A 16,800-nucleotide genomic window follows, 5' to 3' on the forward strand; every position below is an offset into this window, starting at 1 on the left:
AATTAATTTATCAAGTAAAAATATAAAATATATTTTTAAAAAAAATGTGAATTTTTTATCCGTACGTATTATCAGACTATTGTAGCATCTATGTATTTATGTAAATAACATGTATACATAATATAAATGACTTATGCTACGAACTTTTGTTCGAATCCAATATACTCGTCATCAATCATTACACCAAGGATAATAAGATACACAGGTAAGATACAAAATTGCTAATTAAAGATTAATAATATACACTCAAAGTAATTAATTCGCTTGACATATCGATTTTTCGTTTATTGTAAAGTAAAGACGCAATGATTTCCGTTATTAACGCTTAAATGCAATTCTTAAAACCAAATTACATTTGCCCATTGGGGTTCGCGAATTATATATATTTATACATTCTTTCATTATCCTGTATCATTCGGATGCAACTCGTGCCGGACACACCCACAAGGTGTTAATCGCTTCTTGCTTGGTTCAATTAACTGGAATCGATAAGTTTGGCAGAAGATAATCTCCTTCCCCCCTCCTTCCCTCTTTTGATATTACCTCATTTCATCGACCGCATAAATTCAAAAATAAAAAAGAAAATGTATGTTCTTCCCGTCACAAGTATCTTGTAATAAAGAGTTTATCAAAGATCTCCGTGCGGTCGAGCTTTGTCGTGCTCGAAAATCGAATTTCTCGTTCGATATCCAGGGGCCGCCTCCATGGCGGCGCCCATGACGTCGTCGATATACGACAGAACGGATACGTCGGTTGGTGGAAGAACGGCAAGCGAGGGGAGACGTCGCCGTGTTCTTCTCCGACAATATGCCGGCTGGCTGGAAATCGCGAAACGATCCAACACCGGCGGCCCCGGCAGGCTGATTGGACCGTATTTGGTTGTAATTAAGGCACCGGCAGCGGCCATTAGCGAACTGCGAAAACGAACAACATTGTTTGGTGCACACCGTACGTAAATCAACGCATATCCTGTCCTCTCCTCTTTCAAGAACATCGTAGTTGGTCTTTTCTTAGTATCGTGCGAAGACAAAATGTAGTATTTTATAAAAGACATTGGAAAAATATGATTTCTCACATACATTTTCTCCATTATTTTTCTACATCTTCCAAATTTTATTTTCTCTGTAAAAGGAGTTAAGTAATTAGAAAATCATCTATCTTATTGTTATCTTTTATTTATTCAAATTATTAAAATTTTTAATAGTTACATCTCATAGGAATGCCAGTCGTTTTCAATAGCGTCAATGCTTAGCCCAATATATGGTAATCAACAATTGGCTAAATACTTGATATTCTATTATGCTATATCTGGCATGATTGGGTACCATTGATTTTCATTTTGTAATAACGTCAATGCTTGGCCCAATTTTATGATAACCAATTATTGGTCGATACTTGGTATCTTGTTCTGAGCCATGTCTGGAATATGATTATAATATGATATGGATACCATTGATTTCTGCAGTTTTTTATCTGTTACACTTAATTTATCGTGCGACAGTTGAGTCCTTATTATTAATAAATATGTCGAAAAATTATTATAGACAAAAAAAGTTTCGAAAATTAAAACAATTAAAAATTAACATCAGTGTATTAATAATATTGAAAAAAATGGCAATGAAGAAAATAACAGTGAATTATACAGTTAATATTGACAAATACGAACAATGTAAGTAAAGTTATATTAGATCACAATGAAGAAATCATTTATCACAGATGAGAGTAAACATAGTGAATTATTCTTATTTGACAATGTTAAACAAAGATAAAATAATTCACTGTGTTATCTGTGTCTCTTAAGAGGAAAGACTCTTGTTGGAAAGCATAATTAGAATAATCACAGCATTGCATTAAAACCATTATTGGTTAAATATTGACATGTTAAGGCAAGCATTAATGGCCCAACATTGTTTATCACGTTTGTTTAGTATAATTACTCATTATCGGGCCGAAGTTATCATCTCATAGTACTCCCATTAGTGAGCCAATTATGGTTGCCGTTATTGCGTCAATATAGGTCACCTGATGAACCAATTGTAGGCCAGTAGTAAAATCCTATATGGGATATATGAATAACAATTCAATTTACTTCAAATCTATGGAATGAAATAATTTCAACATATTTCTATATCGAAACGGATACAATAATAATGATTCTTAAATCGCGCATATATGATTGTCAGTATAAATGAGAAATAAAATATATTCGTTCGACTTTAAAGTGTCTGATTATTTATTTGCAAGCTTATTCTCATGGAATCGACCAGACATGAATAGCTGACAAAAATTTATTACACAAAGTCTTTGGAGAATGGTGTTACGCAAAACTCTTCTGCCATATCGAAGACGAATATGGCAACAATACCTCTCGACTCGCATAATTGGCCTTATGGACGCCCAATGGAGCCACCTCGCGACGGTGCCGGGAGGGCCGCCGGCACGGGATGAAGAGATTTACAATGTTCTCGGTCGTAAAATAATCAATAAAATCTGCGCAATGTAAAGAAACGGACGTGCGGCAGTGATTTAGTATGCGGAGCGCCGGGCCCCGTCCTCTCTCTCTCTCTCTCTCTCTCTCACCAGCCTCTCTCACCAACCTGGTTTTCTGAGGTCCGTTCTTAAGGTCCGGCTATACAAAGTGCGGATTTTGAGGCATTCTGAAGAAAAAAAAAAGTTCAAATGAACTCGAATTAAAATTCAGAGATGGGACGAGTTTTTGTCATAATTAGTTATATTGTCAATGTAATTATTTAATACTTTGTTAGTGATCACACGACATTAAAGAGTTCAATTCATTGAAGAATCTAACAATATAGATGCAAAAGTTGATGTTCATTAGACATTAGCATAGTAACACTCGACATAGCACAATAATACTTTTATATGAAATAAGAAATTAACAATTCGACAGTTTAAGATCGCATAAATACTATTATCATAAAATTACAAAGCAATTTCAATTACAAAACTTTGATACTTTAAATTTCAGAAAATGCTCAATAAAATAAGCCCAAAAATAAGCAAAAGCTTTTTTAGTTAATTTCAAGATTTTGCTATAATTTTAGTTTCAAACTTAGGTAAATGATCGTCAGTAATGAGATATGATTTAAAATGTTCTGTGTAACAAGTTTTCTTTAAAGCGGTTAACACTGTAAAAAATAAAATAAAATTACTCTCTTTAATGTATCGCTATTCTCTGAACGCTGCTCAAATTCAGTTCCTAAAGGCATATGATCAATTGCGTTGGCTGAAAAAGGAAATATACACGTAAGCCATATGTCGTTGGAGTGGAAACCAATTAGAAAGGGGCTGAGCAGAAGTCGATGGTCGTTTTGAAAAAATACGTCGTCTCGTGCACTAATTCATCAGCGCGCCCCATTTGCGAACGTAAGTCACCCAAATGATCCTATAGCATCACCACGCAGATAATAGGCGTGGCACCGGCTATTCTGAGCGGTGCGTATCTCGGTTTTACGAGGCGTTAAAGACACCATGACTGATGACGGAGCCAACTAACAAGTTCTCACAGGCAAAACAAAGACGTTCGACAAATTTTGATCTTCGTTCATTTATTGTATTATTACGAGAGCGATATTATATTAGAAGCTTTATTGAGTGATACTCATAGCAGTACATATAATTTATCCGGATCTGGACACAATTTTCTCAATAATATAAGAATTATACCTGTTAATTTGTTGAACACTGGATTTCTATTAAAATGTTTTTATATTTTAATTACTTTGTTTGTATTATTATTATCTAATATATAATTGCTAAATACACTGAAAGAGAGATTATTAAGAAATTATTACGAGTATCATTTTTTACCGTATCATTTCTCCAGTAGATCACGTTGTTTTTATCATCCTTTTATTATATATATATATATATATATTATTATCTTTGAATATTGTTTTCTTAGACTATTTAATATTTACTTTTTAACTTGGATATATGATATTATTATTGTTAATTGTTAGAATTGTTTCTGTATCTTAAAAGATTTTAATAAATTTCATATTTCCAATAATTTTTCGATCATCAGTAGACTTTTCATCTCTCTGTATCTCTTTATTTAAATTTTACTACAATAATACTGTATAATATTTTCACTTACTTGAATGTCAATTAATCGAGTCGAGGACAACTTGGATGTGGGTAGTGCCTTATATTTCCTGTGGGAAATATAGCGTGATTCGCCCTGGGGTTTTGTGGCAGGAGCCAAGTATGGTGACGAATTTACGAGCTCCTTACAAGCGAAGGTCTGCCCTTTTCGTGAGCATGTAGCGGGCAATAAAGTATGAGGCCAGAAGATATTCGAAACAATCGGGCTGAAGCAGGATCTATATCGACTCGGGAAGGTTCGGATCAAATTTAAGATTGATTTACGATGGATTGCTCGCTAGCAACCCCTTAGATGATCTATCGCTTACTCTATTTACGGAGCAACAATAATTTCTCGCGGACGGAATCAAGAAATTGTTAGTATATAATGACAGAATACATGTAATTGATTTCTTCAGCTTTGAATAAAAATTACTAAAACATTACATTAAAACAGCGCAAAATTTAGAGGGATCCTAAACAGGATAATTAAAGTCCTGTTATTAAAATTAAATGCAAATAGAAATTAATATATAAATTAATTATTTAAAGATGTATAATATATCTTAAGAGCTTTTTGCTTAATTAATTAATTGTTAACAGAAATATTTTCTGATCATTTACAATTACAAACCGTGTAAGATAGAAAAAATACTAATTTTCTTGTAGTTCATATATAGATATGTGTGAAGCTGGCGTCTCACTTGGTGGATATTCATTAAGATGAGAGTTCTGAGTTTATTTTCAATAGTTCTACAGTTCTATGTAGAATGAATAAATAGTTTCGGCCGAGAAACCGAAAATTCAAATAATCACAGTGAACTTAACGTCTCATTTTGAATTTTTTTATTTATAGCTGTAATTACAGTATAATAGCTATAATTTTTATACGTTAAAGTGGGATAAATGAAATAACTCTAAATTCTTAAAATTCATCAAGAGATTTTTGGAAATTCAAATAATTGCTACCGATAAATCCGCTATCGACCATGGCGTGAAAATAGTTTTACAATGATAGAACAAAACGATAAAAAGACTCGTCGGGAAACCTACGTGGCTATATAGATTTCGCAATAAATAGAGGGAAGCAGGAAGTATTTGAACGGAGACGTGTTATTACGAGCTCGGTAAGAGTGGGAGAACGATGTAAGGAGGCGAAGGAAGAGAGAAAGAACCGTAGAAAGTTTTGCTCGTTTTTGCACGATGAGATTCTCGCTGCCGATTGGTCTTCTCATTATGCGGCAATTAAACAACATGGCGCCCGCAGAGGCTCGTTCAATTCGTTCGCTTAGCGCGGCGCTAGTTATCGGATACGGTACGTATGTTGGAAGGCCGGCGTTGAAATCTCCTGTTATTATACACAAAAAGAATATTTCTAGCCACACGTAATAATAAGATTTAAGAATATCTTATTTATGTAATAAAATATCATGATTTATATTAATTTACGGCTGTTCATTAGGCATAAGCAATTTGCACAACTATATTTTTTAATTCAAATAATTTATTGATATTAATACATTGATATTAATATACACAGATCGATATATTAATTATTATTGAATACATTTTTTATGTTTAAATTCAGGATAATAAATTAAATTTTTTTAAAAATAGTTTCTCATATAAGAAATTGATCTATAAAAACTTAATAAAAAAAAACATTTGTCATTTTTCAATGCGTTATTATTCAATACGCAAAAAATAAAATTTAACATTTTTATTATACAAAATTTGTAATGTCTAGAATCTAGAATTATAAATTATTAATTCCTGGCGTATTCTTGGAAAGTCGGATTGCAGAAAGTTGACGTGGCTTGTTTGTACAGAGGATTCTCGCCCTGAAAACATTTCAACATATTGACATTCCGGCAATCTTGCAGTCACGCGATCGGGAATAATGAGAAATAGCGACTCACTCTGTCCCATTTGGCGAGGGCGCGCTCCTTCTCGAACTTAGCATATTCCCTCTTGTCATGAATAATCGTGAGGATCTTCCAAATGAGGAGAATCAGGAAACCGATGATGACGGTGCTTATAACAACGCCCAGCGCAACACCTACGGGAGAAAGTAAATTCTAGTTCATTTTGTATCGTCTTGCATACGTAAGTATAACCAAAGATGCTATATTAGTTTTCAAAGATCATCGAGTGAATGATAATTAGGATTAGAGAAAGACAGACAGAGAGACGCAATAAGCAAATAGAATTTTAAGACGCGAAGTAATAACAAAAAACGCTGTATACTAGCATTAACTTTTGAAAAATATGTGCAGATGCGTGTGATTAATATAATTAATTAATTAATTATTCAACTGTTAATATCACTTATTAATAATAAATAAAAATAAGCTAAAATTTCAAAACAATATTATAAAGGGCATACACCACTGCGCAAGATGTTGGCAGGGAATAATAATCAATTTATTAAAAGTACAAAGAACAATAAAATATAGACGTTTCAGTCTTAATTAGACCATCTTCAATATAAATACAATAATTAAAATAGTTTATAACAATATGTTGTCACTGTTTCTAATAATTTAAATTGTGAAATTCGAATTTTGTCAATATATAAGCTGTTATCACAAACAATTTGACAATTTACTTAATTTGTGATAATCGAATGTTGTCATTTAAATAAAAATTAACATGAAAAAACGCTCGTTATGCACGGATTCTACATATTTGTCCTTTAGGAGATTATTCAGTGTGTTATTATTTTAAATAAGAATGGCTAGATGGTCGAACACATAATTTCCAGATTCTGATGAAATAGTTTTTTTTTTCATTTTATTCTATTATATACTATCGTTAGAAAAAAAGAATGAATGAATTATACATTGCACATTATTAATTATACGTCACTTATTAATTCTGTTTAATTTATTAAAGAGAATATAATAATGTAAGTTATATACTGTATTTTTTGATAGATGTGTTACGAGATATGATTCATATAATGATGTAACAAAAATAATTACCAAAAACATTAATTGGTGTTGGACAAGCTCTCTCTTGCTCAGCTTGAATCTTAAAGATTTTGATATCTCCTCCAGTACCGGCTCTGTGATATTGGTATTTGAAGACAAACGTGCAGCCTGCGTCACCGGGTGTTCGACATATGCGGGCATCGGCTTCTTCATTTTTCGTAGGATCTTCCTCGACAATATCGACCTGTGAAGTAATTAAGCGTCTATTTGCATGGCAAATTGTTAATCACTCTCGCGCAGCTTGCGAAGTACATACACACTAATCTACAATGTGTTCATTACTTCTTGTTCCTTGCTTTTTACCTTTTGTCTTTTTTCCTCTTTGCGATTATTTTATCGATAATCTTGTTTCATGTTATGCGTTTCTTTTCTCTTCTAAAGTTCAATTTTTATCTTGGGCGACAGAAAACGAAAAAACAGGATAAGAGGTAAAAAGTAGTAAAAAGCAAAAAGCGTTGAAATAAAGAAAACATTGTAGATTAGCCAAATGTTATTTCAAAGGAAGAGCTACTAACGATGTCTATTTCATGCATGCACAAATCACATTTCCCGTTTTCTGCGAGTGGTCCTGTGTTGTACGCTACACACTCCACGCAATCCTTCAATTCTTCGCATCGTTGTCCTGGACACGTCTGAAATGTGTTATAAATAAGTAACTGTTTTGTAAGATTATAAGATATTTTACTATTAAAAATTCTAGAACAACATGTATAAATATGTACAAAGAGCGACTAAATGTACATTTTTAAATACATCTTTTGTAAAAATTAAATTAAATTAATAGATAATAATCAACAATTTAAATAATTTAATACATCAATTATAAATTTAACAATTTAGTTATTACAAGTTTAATTTTATCCTCGGTTAAAAGTCTTCACAGATATATAATTTTCGAAGTTTTACTTTTATGTTACTGATATTGAAATATTTATGGAAATCACATCTATACGAATGATAATCAATTAATACAGGGTGTCTACCGTACTACCTGCTAATGGCAGATTTTTAAAGTTATTTTGAGACTAAAATTCTAATAATCAATATGTCGAGACTATAATAAATATTTAAAGTTAACCAATCACCGCCTACAGTTCGCGCGTTTAGGTGCGATTGGCATTTGGTTCCACAGTACAACGTAAAAAGTGTCAATTGCGCATCTAAATGCACAAACTTTAAGCAATATGATTAGTTTAAGTGCTCATAATTCAAAAACTATTGGCATTTCGGTATTAAAATTTTCATCTCAAGACTTCAGGAATCGGCCATTAGTAAGTGACGCGAATAGATCTGGGACATCTTGTATATAAACTTGAATGAAAAACATCCATACATTTTATTAAACATTTTTTATGTTTTTTTCTTATTTTGTTTGCTGGAAAAAAATCGTTTAACCAACAGTACCCAAGAACAATAAATCGGTTAATGTAATGTCCAAATAAAAAAAAATAAATCATAACTGATTGAAAAATGACTTTTAATAATCATTTTGAAGTCATTTTGATGTCATTATCATGACATTTTGTTCTTCTTGGATATTTCGTTACACGCAGACACTCACGGGACACTCCTCACAGTATTGTCCGGAATATCGAATATTGTCCCGCTCGTGACAATGACAGCTGCCGCAGATGCAGTTGCCACGTCCGCTGCAAATCTCGACGTTTTCGCCCGACGGCGGGATGCATGTGTTGTTAGTCTCCTTGCAGTCGCACGTCTCACCACCCCATCCCGGCAAGCAATTGCAGGTACCGCATTCGCACTTGCCCCGTCCGCCACAGACCTTAAATAGACAAAGAAGAGACGAACGGTGAACGTAATGGGGTACGTACAAAGGCGTGTAATTTGTCCAACCGCCCTTATAAACACCGCTGCCGCGATCGCTGCAAGGCAAGATTGCCGTATAACTTCCGAGCGAATTTGTTAAAAGCAACTATCAAGCGAGAACATGGTAGTTACGTGCGATAATAGAGATTTCCTATCCTTGGCTATAACCCTCTTTCGAGCGTGTAATCTTTATCTTTTATATCTGCGCTAAATACTTTTATATATATATATATATATATATATATATATATATATATAGGAGTTCAAAATATATTAATGTATTAAACTATTGTTTAGTGCAGTAGTAAGAGTATATAATTTTTAACTATAACGCATAATAATGAAATTAATTGACTATAAAAGAGAATCGTGTATAATATCTGTTAAATACTTTTTGTACGAAGATTATTAGGATTTCATTATCGACTGCATTGCTTAGAATATCCTACATATTTTGCGATTCATTAATTGTAATCATCTATTTTTATTCTTGGAATTTACCTGGCCTCCACTGCGTTTGCAAGAAAAATTATCGCATTCGCAGTATTTTCCGTAAAACAGTTCTTGAGGATTGTTTGGTCGTTTATCACAATCGCAGACACCACATTTGCACGTGCCATGGCCGCTGCAAATCTCGACGGTATGATTGTCGGGTTTGCAATCGGTCATCGAGTTCAATTTGTCAGCACCGATGTCACTTCCCTCGCATTCGCATTGCTTCCCGTAAAAACCGGAATTGCATGAACACACACCGCACACGGACGTGCCTTTACCCTTGCATTCTATTGCGTTTGGCTGATATCCCTGTATCATAAATAGTATAGTTTAAAATTCGATATGAAAGTGTTATAAAGCAATAAATATTATGCGAATTGATTATTCATATGAAAATATAAATCATTTTTTTATTAGTTTTTAATTATATAGTTTTGAACATTATATACATAGGATATACTCATATAGGATTTTGATATTGGTCCGATATTATTGGCTCAAGATTGGTTACCAGATGGCCTATATTGGCGCGATAATAGCAACAATGACTGGCCCACTAATAGGAATACTATGGGATGATAACTTCGGCTCAATAATGAGTAACTATACTGACCAAACATGATAAATAATATTACGTAAATAACATCACAAATATATGTTGGGCCATTAATGCTTGTTTTATCATGCCAATTTAACCAATAATGGTTTTAATGCAGTGCTGTAACTATTCTAATTATTTTAAATGCTTTCCAACAAAAGCTTTTCCTCTTAAGAGAGGAAACTCACAGATGCCATGATAACAGTGAATTATTTTATCTTTGTTGTCAAATAAGAATAATTCACTATGTTTACTGCCATCTGTGATAAATGATTTCTTCATTGTGATCTGTAATATAATCTCACTTACATTGTTCGTATTTGTCAATATTAATTGTATAATTCACTGTTATTTTCTTCACTGCCATTTTTTTCAATATTATTAATATACTGATGTTAATTTTTAATTGTTTTAATTTTCGAAACTTTTTTTGTCTATAATAATTTTTTGACATATTTATTAATAATAAGGACTCAATAACTATCGCACGATAAATTAAGTAACAGAAAAAACTGCGGAAATCAATGATAGCCAGTCATATGCAGACAAGGTATAAACCAAGATATCAAATATCGACCAATAATTGGTTGGCCAAGTATATACCATATGCCAAATAGAATACCAAGTTATTGGCCAATTGTTGGTTACCACATATTGGGCCAAGCATTGGCGCTATTGAAAACGACTGGCATTTCTATATGGAGTAGAAGAACAGAGCATACAAGATAAATTGGATCATGAATCGAATCAAGCTTTAAACACAACAATTGATTGTTGTTAATTTTTTTGTTTCAAACAAGATATTTTATGCTAGTTTCGCGCGCTTTCTCTGCACTCTGGAACAATAGGATGCGTTCTGAATATTCGCATCAAACGCATAGAATATTGTATGTTCTTATCGTTCATCGAATGTTAAACAAGAATACACAATGCTCTATGCGCAAATTTGAAACGCACTTATAAACAATAATTCTGCATATCTTAAAGCTTATATTAATTCAATTTATCATGAGATCCAATTTGCCTCGATCTATATCCTAAGATAAATTTGAATTAATTAAAAAATGGAAATTTCAAATACTATTTACAAGTTAGTTTTTCTGCTTTAATATATTTACCAAATGTCCAGATTTCTCACAAGGACAGTCGCATATAATTTCTAAATCGATAGTCAAACTCTCGTTCAAGCCTCTAGGTTTGATCTCCATAGTTTGGTACCAATCCTTTGGATCTTTAGGACATTCTACAACCTAATCAATTATGATGAATATATTTAATGAATTAAATTGCTAATTAAAAAAAAAATATTTATAATTGATCTACGCACCTTAAGCACAATTTCAAATTCAATTATATTGCCTACGCGAAGTCCTTCGCATTCCTGACGTTCCAACAACTCCCCCGTTTTATTCAAACATCGGGAGAAATATTTAACGTCGATTATTTTCGGCGCTGTATCAATTATCGTCACTGAGTCTACTAGTTTCTAAATAAAGTAAATTATATCAACATTATAAATTATTATTATCACTCTTTTAGTTACTACGTGCAATTAAGTAAAATAAGTTAATATTTTAAAATAAATTAAAATTATTCCTTATTACAACTATGATGCAAACTGAAAATAAAAGTAGAAAGATTATTTTTTATAAATTGATAATTGTATATATTAATAATTATTATTTATAATAAATATAATCACCTCGTATTCACTGCTCACTAAGGCAACGACATTCTGTGAGTCATTTTCTAGAGTTCCAGTTGAAGATCCGCTAATACTACGACTTAATCGTTGATAAGTTGCATTTTTGTGATCAGGAACGGCAAAGATAATATTCATATTGTGTTCGCGCGCTTTTCTATTGAGCTAAACAAAAGATTTTATTAAACAATAATATGTATAAATGACTAAAATAATCGTCAAAGAAAGAAAATAAATGAATATTGTATTTCTTGTTCTTACCTGAGAAATTGACGGATAATCTTGTAAAAGAGAGTAAGTGTAGAATCCATTCTCGTCCAAGTGACATTTGCAATCGTTGGGCTCTACTATTCCTGCAAGCTAAGAAATCGTTAAGCTTTTTCATCTCGAAATTGCAATTCTCACTCCTACAGTCTGTTTATTTCAGAATTGCATGATCTCGTTTTTTGCTTGATTCACGTACTTTACCGTCCCCAGCGATGTGGAAGATTGCATCGGTTGAGAACACAATAAGATGACGTGCTTTTTGGCGCCAGCCGATTTCTTTGGTGCATACTATGACCTGCATCATCGCGTCGAGCCCGCCTTCGGGACCGTCTAGATTACCCGATACTGGCGCCGCTTGTACCTGATCCTATTTGTTAAGATTACTTGTATTCGACAGATTATTTAAAAATAACTACTACAAAATTGTCAAGAATAATGTGCCAAAATAAAATTCTACAGGAAATATGAAATGTATATATTGCTATCTTTTGAAAGAAATTGGAACTTGTTTGTTACTTTTATTATCCTAAACTAATTAATAGAATTTTTGTGTGTGCCTCAGCATATTCCGAATACAACTGCGATAATTACCTCAAATAGAGCTACGTTTTCCGTAAGAGGCATTTGATTTTTATAATCGTAAGGTGGTGCACATGGTCTTCCAGTTTTCAAAATACAGGGAGATTCCAATCTGACGTAAAAATTCAATTAAATTATAAATTCCTTATCAATAAAATTCCATTCAACAATTACGATATTATAACAATTTCAACGATTATTTAATTAGATTATTTATTTAAATGAAAATATATTTATTGTAATAAATAATACAATATACCAATATTTAAGAAATATATTTACTTATCGGGTTGCGTGCTAGTCATTGGTAAAACAACCTTATCTACAAAACTGCCAAAGCCAATGCGAAAATTTGATGTGAGCTTTTGCATGGCTTTGGCTAACTGCAGACCGAGTTTTGATAATTTGTCTCTATATGGTTCCATAGAGGCCGATAGATCCATAAGATAATATAAATCCACAGGATAATCTTCCGCCTGACCATATTTCATAGTTACGCGATATTCTTCTCCTGTAAATAATTTATTCAATTTCTTTGTTCTTGAATTATAAGTAATTTAAATTATGTGTAATATTAGATAATTATAAGAAATATATTACATTGAAAAATATAGTATTTATAATTATTGTATTATAATTATTGTATATTATTATATATTGTATATTGTATATTATTATTTTATATTGTATATTATATTGAGTGTACAGAATAATATCCCGAAATTATCAAATCCTTCCACTGACAATTTCTATGCAACATTTTTTTCCGAAAATGTTGAAGCTATAATAGTTTAAAAATGGGAAGAGTTTAGTATTGACCAATCACTATTGTCCTTGTACTCATCTTTTAAATATTGACATAATTGAATCTGAAGCTGGAGGTAATATTGAAGTTGGAATTGGAGATGAAACTAAAACTATAGTTAGAATTCTAAAAATTCTTTGCTGTAACTTTAGATTCAGCTTCAACTCCAGTTGCAGTCTCAACTTCCGCTTCACCTCCACAATTTCAACTCCAATTATATTTGAAAAGCAAGTCAATGTACAACAGCAAGTCAATGAACATATCCATTATTATGCAATTTGCCATGCCTGAGTGCGCCAATTGTTTGATCCACTTTAAACGCTTCTCATTTAAAAATTATTATACATTTTCATATAAGAATTTTTTGTTTTTTTTAGAATGTTCTACAATTCTACAAAATTTGTCTGTGAAAAAAACATCCGCTAATTTTAGGACAATCTGCATATTTTATAAAGTTTTATACATAATTTTTTTTAATAATAATAATGACTTTATTATAATTTCTAAAAGAACTTTGTGTCTCAATAATGCAAATTATAATTTGACGCACATTTTTTACTTAACATTTGTTTATATATAAGTATATTATTTCAGAATAGAAATCTAAAACATTAAATTTTGATAAAATCTCTCTCTCACCTGACCTGAGACGTAAACGTATTCTCTGAGGTTGAATTTGGACGGGATCTTTACCCTTGATTGAGGATAATTGTTGATTTTCCAGGATATCCATCGTATTCTCATGATCTATCACAGCTGATGGTTGACACCAAAAATTGCCTTCTTTCAAATACGTTTGTTTGGACACGCAACGCAACAAAGGAGCATTTACATTTTGTGTAGATGCCTTGTAAAACCGCAAACAAGAAATAATTTATCAAAATTATTATCCATTATAGCTTAAAAGTTATTGAAATTAATAACACGTTTAAATTAAAAAATTTTCAATGCATTTAATGTGCAACGAGAGATATCTAATAAAAATATTCGCCTTTGTTAACGTTTATCATTAATTCTTATTTAAATCCCAAATAATAAGCTGTTATTTACCATCGTTTTAATATAATGTCTCAGCGCATATATTAATTGTGTGTGTATACTTTTAAGACGTGAAATAGTAAAAAAGGGATAATATAAGATATAATATAAGATATTATATAAGATATAATGTAAGATAAATGATATCAGTTTGCTCCGAAATCTTGCAATCGACATTTTTTTTTATTCACATAATGCACAAAGAAACTTTATTTAATCTATAACATATCGAGAGAATGATTACACATTACGGATAATAGATTTCTGATACATGTAACTAGAAATTCGTTCACAAGGAAATAAATACAAACTCTCAGAAAATATTTCGATATTTTCTTAATTTATCAAAATTATTTTTAAGTACAAAATAAAATTACTAAAACTTTCATCCTATAAGTAATTTTTACGCTTTTTTAAGAAATTTTATTTATGTTTCGAGAGTAATTTTTTTTTAGAGAAATTACAAATATATATATATATATATATATATATATATATATATATACATTACTTTTACATTACATAAATATGATTACAAAATTTTTACAAATTCAATAGTTGATATATTACAATTTTAATTATTTTATATTTATATGTTTTAATATATCTATTATTATTTTTAAAATCTATTTCATTTTACACCAAAATTTAGCCTATGAAAGAAATAAATTCCAATTTATTTTTATGATATTTATAGTATCTATTTAATTATTATTTTTATATCTAATCTTTATTTTATATTATATAATAAATAATAAATATTATATTATATAATAAATATTTATAATATCCGAACTGCAATATTTAAACTAATGATAAAAAATTAAATTTTTTTTTCTTCTAACAACATTAATATTTTATTAAAATGTAAGATTCCTGGAAGCAGATCTTTCAAATTTTTTTTCACAAAATACATCGAGTTTGTGTATATTCCATTCAACAAGGCGCGAGCGATTATTTTCTCTTCCGGATCCTACTTAGATATTCGGAGAACTGATAGAAGTGACGAAAGGAACGTTTTCGTATTAAGCTCGCACGAGTCATGCAAAACAGTCATGCAGTGCAATTGCATGAGTTCACTCGGGGTATGAATCACCGGCGGCGAAACGCGAAACGTCGTCGGCCCGTCATAATAAGTAGTTGCGATGCAGGTGCGCGCTTCTTCCAACGCGACGCCTTCTCCCGCAAATCGCCTCTCTCTTTCTCTCACCGCGTGTCATCTCTAGCGGAGTAGACCGCTCGTTAACGACGCTTATAAATATTCATTACCGTCATGGAGCACCAGACGCATCGCGGCGTTTGCAGGCAGCTCGCGCAAGTCTGCCGGGATTCACAGAGACTCTCCCGATCCCGATACTGCGAGACCGCAGCCACGAAGAGGTGGGCCGTTACGAGAAGAAGATAGACGATGATCTTCGTCCACCGTGCCATTGTTTCCTTCTAACGTCGAACTTTTAATGCGAACGGACGAGTCGCCGCGCCAGCACGAACACTCGCGATCCGAAAGGATACTGCGGCATCCCGCGGAAATGACTTCAAGATAAAACGCGTCATAGTAATAATACGCGTGATTAAGTAATCGTTTGTTCTCTCCACCTTCGACAGTTTTTTCTGGAACCAATGGTCGGGTTCCTCGAGACATAGGCGAGTTCGTCGGGTGCGGCATAGAATGATAACGAATTTGATTTAATCAAGTTTTAATTGAAAACTTCACGCTCAATTTAAACTTGAACATCTTGTAACAAAAATAGATGAATGATATATAATAAGATAACGATATAACATAATGATGTTTAATAAGCATGCTCGTAATAATCGGTTCGAAAGAACTATGAAGAAAATATGAAGAAGCTTGCGTATACACAAAAAAATGATGGATGTTCTAATTAAAATAATCTTGTTAATTTAATATAGCAATATTAATAAAACAAATAATTTCACGATATTGCTTCTAATTAAAAATATTGCTTTTAATTAGAATGCTGTTAGCTAACGCTGTTATATAATCTATCATTTTTTTCCTATTTAGAGTTATCGCTGAACATTGCTTACATTTAGTATTTACAAATAATCTGTAATAGTCATATGAGGTATGAAGTATAGCAAACAGCTGCATAAAATCGCATTAAACTATGTAACGAGAACTATTGAAATACAGAATAGTTTATAATTTAAAAACAAAATCAAATGCAACAAATATTATACGAATTATCTTCATTATGTTTCCAATTTATCCCTGCAATTATGCCACATATTTTAAAAATCTTAATTGTATATAATAAATAAATAATGAATTTTCTAAATGTTAAATTTTCATTTAAATAAATATATTAAATTTTATAATAAATAAAGAAATAATTTTTAAAAACTTCAATTACATATAAGTAAA

General features: G+C 31.6%; 1 protein-coding gene across 2 annotated transcripts; it reads right to left on the reverse strand.

The window, feature by feature from the left end:
• Window positions 1–5,598: 5,598 nt before the first annotated feature.
• LOC105154342 (integrin beta-PS) lies at window positions 5,599–16,591 on the reverse strand. Of its 2 annotated transcripts, XM_011069814.2 has the most exons (15): window positions 15,681–16,591; window positions 14,013–14,220; window positions 12,851–13,079; window positions 12,581–12,680; window positions 12,186–12,356; window positions 11,984–12,082; window positions 11,723–11,887; window positions 11,348–11,506; window positions 11,139–11,270; window positions 9,429–9,731; window positions 8,662–8,883; window positions 7,616–7,732; window positions 7,092–7,284; window positions 6,027–6,166; window positions 5,599–5,948 (listed from the first exon to the last, which is right to left on the reverse strand). In XM_011069814.2, the coding sequence occupies exons 1-15, from the start codon at window positions 15,840–15,842 to the stop codon at window positions 5,874–5,876; spliced, it is 2,475 nt and encodes an 824-aa protein (XP_011068116.1). In that variant the 5' UTR covers window positions 15,843–16,591; the 3' UTR covers window positions 5,599–5,873. The 2 variants fall into 2 exon arrangements, with proteins under 2 accessions (XP_011068116.1, XP_011068117.1); XM_011069815.2 differs by lacking the exon at window positions 15,681–16,591 and having other exon boundaries at window positions 5,601–5,948; window positions 14,018–14,217.
• Window positions 16,592–16,800: the final 209 nt, after the last annotated feature.

This window comes from Acromyrmex echinatior, chromosome 2 (assembly GCF_024713525.1).
Source record: "Acromyrmex echinatior isolate Ae372 chromosome 2, ASM2471352v2, whole genome shotgun sequence".
Lineage (NCBI taxonomy): Eukaryota > Metazoa > Arthropoda > Insecta > Hymenoptera > Formicidae > Acromyrmex > Acromyrmex echinatior.

What these genes read in the sequence shown, in the direction of transcription:
- LOC105154342 (XM_011069814.2), bottom strand. Translation starts at nt 15,842, where the DNA reads ATGGCACGGTGGACGAAGATCATCGTCTATCTTCTTCTCGTAACGGCC. An exon ending in AAAACGTAGCTCTATTTGAG is followed by an intron (nt 12,357 to 12,580) that starts GTAATTATCGCA and finishes CTTAACAAATAG; the next exon opens with GATCAGGTACAAGCGGCGCC. An exon ending in ATTATCCGTCAATTTCTCAG is followed by an intron (nt 11,888 to 11,983) that starts GTAAGAACAAGA and finishes TCTTTTGTTTAG; the next exon opens with CTCAATAGAAAAGCGCGCGA.